Source organism: Anopheles arabiensis, chromosome 2, assembly GCF_016920715.1.
Source record: "Anopheles arabiensis isolate DONGOLA chromosome 2, AaraD3, whole genome shotgun sequence".
Taxonomy (NCBI): Eukaryota; Metazoa; Arthropoda; class Insecta; order Diptera; family Culicidae; genus Anopheles; species Anopheles arabiensis.
The window spans coordinates 84,806,699-84,823,208 of record NC_053517.1 but is presented as its reverse complement, the minus strand read 5'-3'; the positions used below and the strand labels follow the sequence as shown (position 1 = coordinate 84,823,208).

The 16,510-nt window shown below is 46.8% G+C and overlaps 2 protein-coding genes across 6 annotated transcripts; one reads left to right on the top strand and one right to left on the bottom strand.

Annotated features, from left to right (window-relative positions):
• The first annotated feature begins 215 nt into the window (after positions 1-215).
• On the top strand, positions 216-5,980 carry LOC120902194 (spermine oxidase-like). Its single transcript, XM_040310752.1, has 7 exons — positions 216-994; positions 1,066-1,637; positions 1,713-1,945; positions 2,462-2,630; positions 2,712-2,936; positions 2,997-3,216; positions 3,295-5,980. The coding sequence occupies exons 1-7, from the start codon at positions 311-313 to the stop codon at positions 4,168-4,170; spliced, it is 2,979 nt and encodes a 992-aa protein (XP_040166686.1). The 5' UTR covers positions 216-310; the 3' UTR covers positions 4,171-5,980.
• On the bottom strand, positions 5,322-15,158 carry LOC120902146. Of its 5 annotated transcripts, none has more exons than XM_040310686.1 (8): positions 15,021-15,158; positions 12,694-13,275; positions 10,438-11,044; positions 10,221-10,346; positions 10,032-10,147; positions 9,759-9,809; positions 9,215-9,559; positions 5,322-8,299 (listed from the first exon to the last, which is right to left on the bottom strand). In XM_040310686.1, exons 2-8 carry the CDS (start codon positions 12,842-12,844, stop codon positions 8,184-8,186), a joined length of 1,512 nt encoding a protein of 503 aa, XP_040166620.1. In that variant the 5' UTR covers positions 12,845-13,275; positions 15,021-15,158; the 3' UTR covers positions 5,322-8,183. The 5 variants fall into 5 exon arrangements, with proteins under 5 accessions (XP_040166620.1, XP_040166636.1, XP_040166628.1 ...); XM_040310702.1 differs by having other exon boundaries at positions 12,694-13,272; XM_040310694.1 differs by lacking the exon at positions 15,021-15,158 and adding an exon at positions 13,347-13,829.
• Between the last annotated feature and the right edge of the window lie 1,352 nt (positions 15,159-16,510).

Sequence of the window (16,510 nt, the reverse complement as noted above, 5' to 3'; positions counted from 1 at the left end):
TGATAATGGATGTTGTTTTGCATTGAATATCAAAATACAGTATAAAAGAAGGAAAAGTGGGTGTGTTTCTTGTTTGTAGAAGTTGTAGCCTGACAAAACATTGCTTGTCACACAATGAGACTATTACTTTCACACAAACGACTCGTTGTGTCCATCACACCTTCTTGAAGAGCTGCCAAAACATTTAAATATAGACTACCGAAGGTAGCTGCAGATCACTTGTGTGTTTGCGATAACACGCAACACACCTCAAACAGTGTCTTGTGTTGTTTTTAGGGAAAGTTATCCGAGTAAGTCGCATCCCTTCGACATGAAGTGGTCTACGTCGTTGCTGGGATTACTGTCCTTCATTGCCGTTTTGGTTAATGGAGCGGAAAATCCTCGCATAATCATTGTTGGTGCTGGTGCTGCCGGTGTTGCCGCCGCAAGCCGTCTCTATCAACGAGGCTTCCGTAATATTACCATTCTGGAGGCATCGCAACGAATCGGGGGACGCATTCGAACCACTCCGTTCGGTCCAGGTATTGTGGAATTGGGTGCCCAATGGTGCCACGGTGAAGTCGGTAATGTGGTGTACCAGTTGGCATCGGTATATCCGGGACTGCTCAAGTCATCCATCATTGCGGATGAAGATGCCGTTCTGATCCGTTCTAGTGGTGCTAGGGTGCCGGAAGCTGTGGCAGACCGTTTGCAAACCATGGCGGAAGGAATCATCGAATCGGATCAGCGTGACTCGTTTGCTGGAAGTTTGGGTGACTTCTTCACACAAAAGTATTGGCAAACTTTGGCAACACCTGCATACAAAGATATTAGCCGGGATCTTGCTGAACAGTTCCTCGTGTACTATCACAACTACGAGCGTGGCTATACGGCGTACGACTCGTGGTTTGAGGTGGCCGCGAGCGAAACTGACAGCTATGTAGAGCCGGCCGGTAACCAGGATATTGCGTGGAACGGAAAGAAAGGATTCTCCGCCATCCTGGACATTGTTTCGGTAAGGTCTTTTGTCTTTCAGTTGTCTTGGAATAAGATTTGACATACCTTGTTGCCTGATTTTACCTACAGGGTAATTATCCAGGTACGACCAATACATCTCTTACTCCAGTGCCGATCAACAGCCTTGTCAAGTACGGCAAGTTCGTATCCAATATCCAATGGAAAGGCTCCTCGGATGGAGATGTCATCGTCAAGGCACAGGATGGCACTATCTACGAAGCTGATAACGTCATCGTTACCGTCTCGCTGGGTGTTCTGAAGGAAAACTCAGCCACAATGTTCTCGCCAGCACTACCTACCGTCAACCAGCAAGCCATCACTGGACTCTACTTTGGCACGGTAAACAAGATATTCATCCTCTTCGATGCACCCATCCCGGAGGACTTCCCCAACACCGTACATCTGCTCTGGTACAAGTCGGATCTTACCGCACTGCGCCAATCGCCCCACGCCTGGGCCGAAGCGATCTCAACCTTCTTCCGCATCGACAACCAACCCAACGTACTGATGGCCTGGATGAATGGTGCCGAGGGACGACGGGCCGAGTATCTACTGAACGCTCCAATTAGGGACGGTGTACTGCATCTGCTGAAAATATTCGGCAAAGGTCTCAAATTTGGCAACGTGACGAGTATTTTAAGGTAAGGCGGCCACTATTCGAATTGAGTGTAAACTTACCGGAAAAATCGATTGAACGCCTTTACCTCTGTTTCTAGATCCAAGTGGTCATCGGATCGTCTTTTCCGTGGTTCTTACTCGAGTCGCTCAATAACGACGGAGAACTTGAATACGGGCGCACGTGCTCTCGGAACACCGGTACGAAACGCGGCCAACGAGCCCGTGCTGCTGTTTGCCGGCGAAGCTACGAATCCGGTACACTATTCGACCGTTCATGGTGCGATCGATAGTGGATTCCGCGAGGCTAACCGTTTGATTCGCTACTACAGTTGAGATGGAACAGATATTGATTCAAAAATGGAATGCAAAAGAAGTTAAATTGCCAATAAATTCACCAACAGCAAAGCAATTTGTGTTTTTTACCGCACAATCAACTTTAAAAAGAAATCTATCGCACCGATAAAATATGTTCTCTAACGACCAACTCAACACAACCTTCTGGCGTAGTGGGGTGGTTGAATTTTGACACCAACATTTCGACGTTTACTTTGACCTTCAACAGGTGGTTTGGTTGACAGCCGGCTCCGGTCATACTTTTGTTTGTTGCCAGGGTACCCACTCACCCCCAAGAGGGGTGTTGCTTCTTCTGCCCGTCCAAAGCGTAATCGGGTAATTTTATCAGTTCCTGTATTAACGTTTCTATTATTCCTATCATGAAAGTGATAAGCGTGTGTCGAATAACTCACTCTCTCGCAACGAATTCTATTTCAGTATCTGGCGTGTTGTGCATATTGCTCGAAATCATTCCCTTCATAACCCTCACACGTTGCGACGATGGCCGGACGAACGCCAAGTGTGTTGATTGTTGGTGCCGGTAGTGCAGGCATTGCCGCTGCCACGCGCCTTCTGGACCGGGGCTTTTGCAATCTAACGATCCTGGAGGCAGAAAATCGACTCGGCGGACGCATTCACTCGGTACGGCGGGGCGGCAACGTGCTAGACTATGGTGCGCAATGGTTGGTATTTCGCGTAGGACTGTTCCGGTTGAAGTCCTCACTGACCTTCTCCTTCTTTTCCCAACATTTCTTCCCGCGCAGGGTGCACGGTAAGGAGAACAACTTCATCTACGATATGGCCTCCCAGTACGGGCTGATCGAGGTGGAGCAGCACAAGGAGAACGATCTGTACTACAAATCGACCGGCGAACTGGTGCCGAAGGAAACGTCCGACCGTGTGCTAGAGATGCTCCACACCCTGCTCGAAGAAGATGCCGACAGTTTGCGGTCCTACACGGGTTCACTCGGAGCATACTACGATCAAGTGTAAGCCTTTTCCAATTGCCAATTGTCACAGTCATTCACATTCGGGGGTTTTCTTTGCAGGTTTTACGACGCGGTTCGGGCCGGAAAGTTTGCCGGCATCGATCAGCGCACCTGCTATCAGCTGTACCAGTTCTTTATCAAGTACCACAACACGTACAACGCCACCGATACGCTGCACGAGGTGTCCGGTGCCGGTCTGCTCGAGTTCGAAGATAACCAGGACGAGTTTCTTATCAACTGGAAGAATCGTGGCTTCCACACGCTGCTCGATTTGCTCATGGTGAGCGGAAGGAGGATCTTGGCCAGCCTTAACATGCTTCCAATCGATCCGGTGCATTTTCTTCCCCTGCAATTTCAGCGAAAGCTTCCGGAACAGAGCGGCCCACCTATACCAGTAGAAGAGTACACTAAGTTTAATCATGTCGTGAAGTCGATTAAATGGAACTGTCCAGAGAACCCACACCACCACCGAGTGTCTGTAACGTGTACCAACGGTGCTACGTTCAGTGCTACCCATCTCATACTCACCGTGTCACTCGGTGTGCTGCAGGACCTGCACACCGGCTGGTTCGATCCACCCCTGCCCGCACCGAAACGGAACTCCATCGAAGGTCTGTACATCGGCACGATCGACAAGCTGTTCCTGGAGTTTGATGAGCCATTCTGGCCGCAGGACGGCAGCTGGCACGGCTTCGGGCTGCTCTGGGAACCGGCCGATCTCGAGCAGCTGCGCCACGACGGTCGCCAGTGGTTGCGCAGTGTTTGCGCTTTCTTCGTGCCGGACCGTACCGAGCGGCTGCTGGTGGGGTGGATCTACGGCCATGATGCGCGCACGATGGAAGCCCTGCCGGAGGGGCAAGTGATCGATGGATTGATGTACTTGTTGCGTAAGTTTTTGCCCCATCTGCCCGTCCCGGCCGGTCCACGCTGGTTTTCGCGCAGCCGCTGGTACAGCAATCCACACTTTCGCGGTTCGTACAGCAGTCGCTCGATGCGATCGGACGCAATGCGCGCGACGGCAGCCGCGCTGGCCGAACCGCTGAGAACGGAGCGGGCTGTGCCGGTCGTACAGTTCGCGGGCGAAGCATCCCATCCACAGCTTTACTCGACCGTTCAGGGTGCGGTTGGAAGCGGTTGGCGCGAGGCGGATAGTTTGATCGAGCTTTACAATAACCGACCCGACGCGGGCGCTTCAGAGAACGATGGGCAGCAAACGTTAAGGGGGAAGCTGTAGCTTCAGTCGCTAACGATGCCGACATCGTTTATGCGTTTATAAAGACGTGATCATTGTTTAAAGTTTTATTGAAGACATTTTGTTTTATTCAAATGATCGATTTTTCGCACAGGGTGGGGGTCGGTGGCTTGCACTTCTCCCCTTTCTTTTCTTTAATTCTACAACGATAGAACCGTGGTAGGTAGGTGGTTTTAGGGCCTGCTCGGTGGTGGGAGAGGAGAGCTTAGTTCCGTTGTTATGACCCCTGCCTAGCCATAATCCCTCCACACCCTAAAAAAAAACTATGTAGTGCTTCTGTTTCTTTGACTGTGTTTTATCCCGTCGCATCTTTGAGTGACGCATGTGTTAGTGTGTTTATGATCTTAGTTTTTTCTATGTTTTGTGTCTTCCACTTTCGCGCGAAGACGTAAAGCGGATATGCGCTGCTTATGATATCCCGCACGTAAAGCGCCGGGCTAGAGAGAGAGAAGGGATGTTTTGTTTAAAGGGAAAGGTGAAGGAGCAAAATGTCCTTTCACTCGCTTTTGTAATTTCTTCTTTTTTTGTGTTGCTGTTTCGATTTGGTCACTACATAGAAGCACTTTCGCGCTCTTTTATAACAATATATGCGTGGGCCCCGCACACAACCACCACCACTGTTTGCCGGAAGGGGGGAGTGGAGGGAGGGAGAAATGAGAGAGTTTCCCCTCTCCCTCTCTCTCCCACTCCCCCACCCCCCGGTAAGCTTTGTCTCTCTATACAAATATTTATAAAACGTATCCTGGCCTAGTTTCCGCCGCGCCGAACGCCGCGCGCAGTACCACACTACTACTGAGAGTCTCTGTTTTCTCTTACACTTATAATTCGTTCAGAAATTGCATGAGCGATACCAACGCCACTGTCTGTCTGGCTTTTTACCGTGTTATGTGTGTGTGTGTGTGTATGTGGCTTGATTTTCTGTTGCACAAAACCGTTGTTCTCTCCCGGTCGAATCAATTTTCTTCGCTTCTTCCCTCTTAAAGCCTAAACTTGTGTTTACCACCGAAGTATTGTTGTACCATAAAGTTCTTCCCTTCTCTACCGTTCTTTGCTTTCTCTCTTTCTCTCTGTATCGATCAGTTGTTTGCATTTTTTGGTTGCTACCTTTCCCCCTCTGTCGGCTGTTCATTATGTTTTTTTTTTTTTTGGCCAATTAGTTTGCACATGTTAAGGAGCTGTTTTACAAAACACACTTTTGAGGAACACACGAGAGCGGGATAATATAGTGAAAAAAGGGGGGAATTTAATTTATAAAGAAAAATACATGCTAATAATATTTAAAAAAAAAAACAACTACACACACCCAATCATGTAAAGAAATGTAAATGGGGAAAAGGGGGCTTACTGCTAGCGGGAAAGAGAAGCATAATCATCTCATCACCCACCCCCCACCCCGACCACTTTAACGCTGTCTCATTCTGGCGAAGAGTTTCGATGCGAAAGAGAGAAACTCAATTGTTGTATAAATTAAATTATAAGCTAATTTGGGCCACCATCATCACCTAATTAAAAAATCTCGCTCACTTCTCAATCGGACAGAGGTAGAGTAGTGTGGGGTGGTGGTGGTACCACTCTTCCCCCGCTTCGTACGCGTATGACACCGACGAGATGACACAACACCATCATGCCGTTTTTATGCAGTGATGTGTAAATGTATAAAACAAAAGCTTACATATAGAGTAGGGGGAGGTTGTTTTTCTTCGTTTGCTAAAATTCCTTCTTTAAACAGCGTCCACTATGGTCTGTGTGAGTAGTCACGACACACGACGACCATGTGGTGGTACCGGTGTTTGAGAAATTTTGATAAAAATTAAATTTCAATTACGAAACCGTTACCAGAATGAAATAGACAACAGCCGAGAGTGGTTGGCTGTGTGTGGGTGGGTGGCAATTGAAAAGGAACCCTTCAGATCCCCGCTTTTCGTACGCTTCAATGTACAATGGAAGGAGAAAAAGAAAGCATTTAGATGTTCGATTTCTTTGTCTGGTTGCATTGTATTTGTGCGACGGTAAAAGTTACATACATTAGTATTGTTTGTATGAGAAGGCTTTTCTACCCTTTTCTGAGTTGTGCCAAAACACACACACACACACACACACACACAAACAAACACCTAAAACAATTGCTCGCGCTGATAAAAGCTAGTACATTTTCCAATTCCAAAATTAAAACCGAAACAGATCAAATCGAATACAGAAAAAGGGACTCCAATGAAAGTAAGCCCCCACCACCATTCCCCACAGTAATTTCTTTACATGGCAGGGGGAGGGGGGCAGGTTGTTTGACTTTTCTTTTTTTGCAATTTAGAACTGAAAGAAAGTAATAGATTGATTGCAAATGAGAAAAAAAGCATTTCACCCACTGCCACCGTTATGTACAATATAAAGCTTTCGTGTTGGGGGGGATGTGTAAGTGGGGGATTGATGTAAAAAGAAGAGAAAACATATTGAATTTATAAATTGCCTCTTCAGTCTTACTGGCGTTCCGGGTGGTTGTATATAAAGAGTAAAACTGGGTGTTTGCGCAAATATATAACACGTGACGGGGAGAGCGCGCATTTGTTGGATACGCTTTAAGCAATAGAAAACACGCTTCACGCACGTACAAACGAATGGTACGTACCACCGCTGAGGTGGGAATAATTCCATCCACTATACATTAGAACAGATATCAACAGATTGAAAAGTACAACTGGTTGACAATTGATGTTAACCAACTGAAACCCTTCTGTGTCAATCGTATTCTCTCTATATGTCAAGGTAATTAATAACACTTTTGCAATAGAGTGTAAAAAAGACTCGACAGAATCTCAACGTAATTACAATCGTGGTGACTGTATGTGTGTGTGTAAGTGCAAGCGCCTTTTCATAAACAACTGTATATCACTAGCAGGATGTTATCATCAAGTGTGTGTGAGTGTGTGTTTTTGAGGGATATTTAAGCAAACCCCATTTGCTCGGAAGCAAATCGTTTTGTTCGTGTTCTTGTGTCTCGATCGCTGGGATCGAAAACCTGTACGCTACCGTTCATGCCCATACTTCCGAGGCTCTTATCCTTTCGCTCGTCCTGTTGTCATATATTCCGTTGAAAAGAACTATTGATGGATTAAAGTATAGGTGTGTGTGTGTGTTTGTGTGTGCTTTTTTATATCGGTGTGCTAACTCGATACAGTGTGCAACTCTTTGAATGCGTTGGCGGTCGCTAAAAAAGAAGAAGAAAATATAGCCTAACGTAACTATTTTAACGACCAATTGGTAGCAGTGACTTTACCAAAGCTCAAGGTACGGTGTTCTCGTTTACGCTAAATAAACTAACCCACACAACAGAGTTCTGCCTCACTCTTTCGCTTTTTGCTCTCTCTCTCTCCCTCTCTCTCTATAGTTTAAACATAACTGCATAAGCGCCCTCAGATGTATGATACTTTCAACTAAAATGAATGTTTTCTTCTATATTCCGGCCTCTCGTTCGCTTACTCACACATTACACAAAAGGGGGGGGGGGGGGGGGGGGAGCCATACAGATATATCCATATATACACACATTCTCTGCTGCTGCTAACGTCAAATAAGAGTTTGCTTCATGTTTGCTTCGACATTTGACTCTACCACAAAAAGCTGGCCCCTTCTCACCAGACCAGCACTGCAAGCCCATCCTCCCAATAACCACAACGTAAAACACCACATGGCTGCTGCTTCTGTGCGCAACGGAGTTTGCACACCGAAAGGGAGAAAGAATCGGGATTTGGGGGCGGGGGGAAGGAACAACCACCATCTACCGGAAAGGGTAGCTGATTACAGCAAAACAGAACGAAAAACCACACGCCGCCATCCACATCGCCATCCAATCAACTGCAAGGAGCAACGCGCCACAAAATGCTGCATTGTGCTGGTTCCTCTTTCGTGCGTTGTCCGGTGGTGGCTGGTTTCTGCGCCTGTTGTGGTTTGCCACAGCTCAAACAATCGTTTCTCGGTTTTCGGTAGAGCTCTCTCTCTCTCTAATTGCCCAGCACGTGCACATCGTCCTGTTCCTTTTCCCGCTGGCGTACGGCAACCGCAGTTTCCACCAGCAAGTATAAACACTTGAATTGATCCTTATCGTCACGGATTACACCTGTGGGACAGAGCACAGTGGAAGAAAAAGAGTGAAACAAATTAGCAATCTTCGGGTGTGAAAACATGCCGTGCGCGTTGCAATGTGGTATTAGGGGAAAGCGGCGTAAAATGGACCTGTTAAGGATTGTGGTCTGTATCTTATTGGTATAACCACTTTACTCTGTTATTTCGACGGATACTTCAACGTCTTATTCATGAAAAACAATCACAAGTTTGCGCATTACAGGGTTTCCCAGGAGTTTTCTTAGCTATGGGACACTTTATTGACTCTTTCTTCCGTGAAATGAACATATTGTAATGTGAATTGAACTCTATAGCACCCTTTTTGGTCACATCCAATAGGAATTTCAATAGAACCTGTTTAAATAGGGTGTTTAGAGTCCACTTTCCAACATATGAACTTCACTTCCCATAAGATAAACTCAAAGAAGTGTTCCACATCTTACATTAAATTAAAATGGTTACGTTTTTTCACGTAAATCATAGAAAAATATCATGTGCCTAGGCACCCGTTCTTTTTTTTCACTAATTATATGTTAAATTCTTACGGATCCTTATTTTTGAGACGGTGATGAATTACATCGTTTTGAGCAAACATTTGCTTTGCTTTATTAATTTATTTTGAAATTTTTGCTTATGAAACGTTCATGGTGGGGCTTTAAACATTGATGTTTTTCAATCATTAGAAGTAATTATAACCGTGTTAATTTGCCAATAATGCAGGTGACGACCATTTCGCCCCACCTAACCATTTTGCCCCTGGTTCCCCTTCTTGTTCCATTACTAACGGGATACACACACACAACCACACACGTCCCCTTGCACACCGTTTGCCGCTTACTCTATACTGCTGCTGCTGTCGCTTCATCTCGGAGCCCCTCCTATCTCCCCTTCGTCACGATAAACAACTTACCTTTTACCTTCACCGCCGTCGTGGTGTGCGCGTTGGTGTTCTGGGAGTTGTTGTTGTTGTTGTTGTTCGCGTTTCCAGCATTGTTGTTGTTGCTGCCGCTCTGCACGAGCGTTATCGTCTTGGTGTTCGAGTCGCCGAGCGATGTCGCGGTCACGGTCGCCGTCTTGCCGCTGCTCGTCACGACGGTCAGCTTTTTCGGACCGACCTTCAGGCCGCCCTGCAGCGGGACGGCCGTCAGGTTGCCACCGAGCTTCAGCGTACCGAGCGTGGTACTGCCGCCCTGTGACGTGCTGATCGCGTTACTGCCGGCATTCGACTGGCCGATAATTACTCGCTGTACACCTCCTGAGGGGGAAATGGCGGGGGAAATGATAATCAATTAATAATCACACATTTGCACAAAAAAAAAAAAAAAACAAAACGGGACACGGAATAGAAAACAACAGTGATATAAATAAAAAGCAATAAAATTTCATTTTTCACATTGAGAAGAATTGAGCACAGAACTGGTTGCACATAACGTTTGAGTTATAGAAAAAAGTACCTGGTGTAGTTGTAATTATTTTAGCAGCAGTCATCGTTACAGTTGGCCGAACTGCATTCGATGTCATCGAAATTGATTCGTTTTCACAAACAGTAGTAGCATTGGGTGTTTTTTTCAATCAACAAAAGGAAATGAGAAAGTAAAATTCAATTAATGCTACAATCTGTTGCTGCCTTTTCCAACACACCGTGCTGCCGTACCAGAAAACTTGACTGTGTTTCTGTTTGTGTGTGCAAATATGGGGTTTGTTTTGCCCTTCCCACGCTCTTTTACCTGAAACGTTAGTCGACGACTGCTGTAAGGGTATATTCGCGAGATTGGTGTGTGTCGTCGTGGTAAAAAACTCATTCTCTCCTCCATCCGATGCGATAACTTCCTCTTCCGTGATTCTGAAAAGACAAAAGTACAACCGAAACCATTAGGGTACGAGCTCGTTGTATAGCAAAAACAGAAAGCACTCACTCTTCCGGAATTTCATCATCCTTTTCATTCGCGTAGCGAATCATACCGTCCCATTCGCCCTGTTCCGTGACTGGAATCTCCTCCTCGCTTTGCGCGTACTCATACTCAATGTTGCTGTCATCCGAGCTGTAGTGAGAGAATGAGGAGCCAAAAAAGGGTCATCAAAAGTTCGTTAATTTCGCCTCCGACCGCCGTTCCCGATTGCCGAACAACTTACCGATAGATGATGTGATCTTCAAAGTCCACATCTTCCTCCACCTTCACCAGCCCGGACGGTGTCTGCACGTACTGTTGCCCGTGGCTGGTGATGATCTGTGGCACACCGTCCTCGATCACCTCCTCCTCCTCGATGATCTCCTCCGTCGCGCCGACAATGACCTCCGAGGCGGGGCTCATCGCGAGCGGATTCATCCCGTCGAGCCCCACCATCTGGCCGCTCAGCTTTTTGCCCCGCCGCGAGATGGTGTAGTGCATCGGGTCGTGCCCGTCCCGGCGTATCATCTCCGGCAGGATGCGTCTCCGCGCGTTGATGAACCAATTGCACACCTGCAGCACGGTCAGATTGGCTTCCTGCGACAGCGTCAGCTTCTCCGCATCGGTCGGGTACGCGTTGAACCGGTGCTCGTACAGCCATCGCTTCAGGATCTTTACCGACTGCTTTGGCAGGTTGCCGCGCCGCTTGCGGCTCGAGCTTTGGTTGCTGGAGTTCATCGTATCATTACCGTCCGCCTCGCTCTTGTACGTAATTTCGCCCAGCGTGTGCTCCTGGTCCGAGCCCTCCGTATCGTCCGCGCTCGACGCATGCTGGAAGTGGTAGTCTTGGGCTGCTTGACCGACCAGGAGGAAAGAGAAGAGAATGGCAGGAGAAGAAAGAAGGAAAAAACAACGTTATCAAACGATACTTGATGAGTGTAAACATGCAAATGGGCGCCGGCGGCGGCGAAAACAATCTCGAATTGGCAGCACAACAATACTAATGATAATACACGTCCGGCCCGTCCGTTCCCTCCCCTCCCCCCTGTCACACAAGCATAACAATCAAAACATAAACATGAAAACAGAAAGCCACCAAAGAGACAACTTTCAACTCCAGCTGACGAACGAAATGTGTCAAATGTGACAAACCAACAAGCATCACACAACCACCACCACAGCAGGCAGCGGAGCGGTTGTTGCGGTGATATTTGCGGCGACACCAGCACACCAACACTAACGCGTTGCCGACCAACGCGACCAATTGTACGTATGTGTGTGTGCGAGTGCGTGTTTGACGCGTGACGGCTTGTGTCAGTCAATCAAAGCGGGACTGCTGCTGTCCGTGGCCCTTTGGAGCATTTTTAGCCGAACAAAGTTTGTTGTTGCTACACGGCGGTAGGCGTCGTCTGTGTGCGTGCCATCAGGGGGCACTGTCGATGACAGCAGCAGCAGCAGTTTCAAAAACAGTCCCCGTTGGGCTACAATTGAAGAAAGCTTTTTGGTTTTAATTCTAGCTGATTCAAATGATTTGTAGGTCAATTTATCATGTCCTAGCTTGTGCAAACTATTTTATTATCTACTTTAGAAACAAATTATCTGCCTATCTACCTTTACAGCATGATTGATAGAGCTCACCAATACACAGAGACAATCAAGAGCAGTATAGAGTAGGATTTTTCGATATAAACAACACATATCTACATCACCTCTCTCACGTCTGTACATAGATGTAAATCTAAACTAATTGTATAGCCCTTTTCGATAGAAAGCTTTACTTATTAACATTTCAACAAAAAATCATTCTAATAAACGCATATAAAAGCGCAAAACAATTCATCCAAACCCCCACGAAAGCTCTGCTGCGATTAGCTGCTGCGGGGCTTCGTTTTCCTTTGTTGCTGGCATTATTTCACCGCCGCCGGACGCCATATTGGATTCGCTCAAAATGTCACCCTGACAGCCAGCAGTCCCGCAGGAAGGCGCTGCTGGTTTTCCATCGATTTCTTTCCCCTGTTTGAACCACTTTTATGGTTACTTTTCCAATTTTCAGCAAATTTTCATCCATCCATACTCAAATACCATAATTGAATTGCTTGAAAATAGCCTGAAAATAGAGTATTAGCGCACACAAAATAGCAACAACACACTGTGACATTAGATCTGTCTACCCCCTGCTCCTCTCCTGCCGAGCACGACCAGCTTTCCCTTTCCACCCGTTTTGGCTCTAACAGTCTATTTACAGTCATCTTTTGACGTTGAAAATTATGCAATCCCATTTTGATAGTTCGGCTTCTTGTTTACGAACAGCACAGAGAGCAGCCGGAGGGGATAGACGACCAAAGCCATCACAAATTGCCATCACACACAGTGCGAGGGAAAAACTAGACGAAACACAGGCCCTCCGTCTGTCACACCGGTGGGGTTGCGCGTTCCATGGAAGTAAAAACAACCCCCTCTAACGACTCTTCTAGCGAACTGGCAAAACCCTTTTACGTACCTTCGTTTTCCTGCATCAGCAGCTTGGTCTGAAAGTTGGCCTCCCGCACCATGTCGCGCACGTCCCGCTTCAGTGTGCCCGTGCCGCCCGTGGTCAGCACGGTTGTCGATTCCATCGGGACCATCGTGATCTCGAACTCCTCATGGTGCATTTCATCTGGAGAGAGGATAACCTCCGTCTCCACGATTTCCTCTATTTCCTCAATTTTGAGGCCGTTTGCGTACCCGGGGGGTGTCAGCGAGAAATCACACGCACGCCGTCGGTGCCCGTCGCCCTTTCACTGCACTCTAATGCCTTCGGAAAGGCATACACACACACCACACTGTGCCACCAAGCGCACGACAGCCGTCCCGTGTCCGTGTGTCCTTTTGCTGGCTGCTTTCCTCTCTTTAGTGGGTTTCCCGTGGTGCGTCGCTGCTGCTACGCTACACTTCTAGTCGCTTCGACGAAGTTTTCGGTGTGGCGTTTTATCTTCTGCTCCACACTTCCGAGATATGTTTGGTCACTGCTTTCGATGTCCGATCCGCTCCCTACAATCGCTGTTGCTGTGGCACGAACACAAAATACGGTAGGGGATAGCTGCTGCGGGGGGAGAGAGCAAATATGAAACTCCAACCACCGTTTTTCGTTTGAAACACACAACACACACGCACGGTTTGCTATGAATGTGGCACCCCGCTTTTCCACTGGGACCACGAATTGCTCTCACTGCTGGCCAACCGGCCCTGGCTGCTGCCACTGCCACATCAACCTTATGCTACCATCAATCGCAGCAACATTATCAGGCCGTGGCTGGCTCGTCGCTTGGGATTAAACTAGTCCGCTCTAACGCGAAGTGGAATGTTTCCAAATATTCTCGTTTTTGTGTGTTATTTAGCTGTCAAATATTCGATGGACAGTGGAGAATGCGTGAAGAGCGTATGTGTATGTGTGTGTGTGTGTGCGTGTCTGCTAGGGGGCACGAATATGACGGAGAAACACACAACAAAGCCAACCGATCGCCACTTCGGAACTGTCAGCACTGACAACGCGTTGCCTTGCACGAACGCGGCAAAAATGCAGCATCGACTGCAGGGAAAAGTACAAAATGGCGGCGGTGCGTCCGCTTCCACAGCAAAGGCGTACAGGCGTATCGGTGTGTGCGTGCAATGTGTCAGCTGTCTGTCAACGGGGGCCCCGTTTGCGTGCCCCGTTCTACATCTGTGTTATGTCAAATCGAGCAAAAATTGTTTTTCTGAATAGATTTAATAAAAAAATAAAGAAAGCAAAAAAATGTTTGATCGTGGTGTTAAGCTGATTTTTTTTAAAATTAAGTTATTCCTCAATTATGGAATTGACGATAAATTGTCGACAGCGAAATACACCACCACATGCGCAGACACGGCCGCAGGCACGCACACGCACAAGCGCGCTTTGATGAATGTGTTTGCCAATAACGGCAGCATGACAGCCCCTGTCAACCAGGGAATCGAACCTACAAATGTCCAAGGTTGGCGCACCAATTGTTTACGAAATTTGCTGATTGTTTTAACCCGTACAATGCATCGTTTGTAGGTTTTCTGTAACTTTCATTTCATCTCGTTTTATTGCGAAAAGTGCCCATCCGACCCTAGCCAATCCTAGACCCAACAGGGAAATCCAAAATGGCTTCCTCGCGCGGCTCCGGAGCAGCGCGTAGCCGTGCCGTTTGAAAAGTGTAGCCTTTCATTAGACAAAACTTCACTCGGAGCAATCGCGACACATATAAATAACAAACACCACCCTTCGGGGTTGGCATAGAACGCTGGGGGCAATTTGCTCGCGCGCGCCGAAAATGAAATGTCACTCAAAATCATCAAATGTCCCTTCCAAACACCGTTTTGCCCCCTTCCCAACAGCACACAAACACACGCACACATCCATACACAGCAGGGCCGTAGCAGGAGGGAAAGCTTTTACGCGTCAAGCTTCCCGAAATGACGGCTCGTGCTCGGGCGCAAAAACGAGACGTACACCATCTATCAAAAATCGTTTGTTTACACTTCATTTCAACCAGCGCGCATAGGATCGGCTGGGCCACTGTTCGAAACCACCGGATTTCGCTAGAATGCAGCAATTGGATAAAGGCGGAAGGAGAATAAAGCCACTTTTCCATTTCTGCGCTCCCACCCCCGGAGGCAAGCGCACTTGCCCGTCGCTCTGTCTCGCTCACTTGCACGGCATCACACACAGCTCCATCGCGCGCGCCGAGGAAAACGGGGACCCCTTTTTTCCGACGACCGTACGTCGGTGTTAACGGGTGGAAAGCGGGGCAACACATTCACCGACGAGCGTAACGATACACTTACCTTTTGCCGCTGCGGAACTGCACGGAAATCGACACACGACCAGCTAATTGTTGATGTAAAAATTCCGGTCTACAACTTTTCCAACAGGCAAAGACGCCAATCGGGCGGATTATTTCTTCTGGCTGCGGGTCCGATAGCTGTCAGAATGGCAATAGGTGTCAGTTTGACGTCTGTGGCCGCGCGTGCCTTGCACAGTGGTCGCGTGTGTTATACGTAGGACAGTACAATTCAAAACAAAACCGGCCTACAGGTAGTCCCCGAGATACACCGCAAATAGTCAGTTCGTAGTTTATGGCTGATTGAGGGTTGTTTAATGAAAAATAGTTCGAATGACGTATTTTGTGGGTGATTAAGCTAAGAGATGAAGTGGTATTAGCCGGATGTGTATGGTTCACGATAGAAATTGAAGGCTTGTTAAGAAGGTGTGCCGAATTTGGTGAAACTTCATTGCTTTTCAATGCGTGACATGGGTGCGAGGTGGCTCTTGTTAAAATGTCAAAGACTGGTGCCGTCAAACATCTCATTGCTGCTGCACAAGTTGAAGGAATTGTTGTCCAAGTTGTCCAGCAATGAAGAAGGAATACTGAGTGAAGTGATTATGATTTTTTACTAAACTTAAGTGGTGTGCCGTTTATACGGGTACCTTTTATCCGTCTTTATGTTTATCCGTGCTGTTCAGAAATGACAGTTCAATACATACACAGAAAACCTTTTATTCTGAACTTCAGTAAAATTTTACTGAATTTTTTTTAACTGAAGTTTCAGTAATCCTTTCAGAAAAAGAATGTTTACTGAATCATTCAGTAATGTCCGGTGCTCACCAAAATGACAGCTCGATAACTGAAATCCTAGTAAAGTCATTCTCATATTACTGATTTTTCAGTAGTTGGTAGCGATTAAAAAATGACGAAATATTTCTTTTAAATTGAGCTTTTATTGATGCGCAGAGATTCCCAGTTCCTCAATTCATGTTCATACATGTTTTGTGTTGTTTTATACAGTTTTTATACTGTATTTTGCCGCCGCAAGTGTAGATGGTTCAGTAAGCGCTCACAGACACCATGCAATTTCAGCAAGCACAGTGGATTGTAGCAAACATTTTACACACCAACACGGCTACCAATTGTTCTAAATGAATCCCGTAATCCGAAATATCACCTGAAATTTCACCAGGGTGCCTGTAAGCGCCTACAAAATCAACTTTTTGCACATCACGAACAAGTGGCTACCGCATTGTTTTGTTTAGATGATCTGACTGACAGGTCGATTTGACAGAATGAATTGCTGCATTTTCAGTAATTTGTTTTACTGATATCCAGTGAAACGACTAATTTGACACTTATTTTACTGATTTTCAGTAATATGTGTACTACTGAAATGCATTCAGTAAATTGTTTTACTGAAAATGAGTAAAAAAATGACATTTATGCTGAAAATCAGTAAAATATTCTATTACTGAACCGTTTCAGTAAAAAACTTTACGCCAGGAC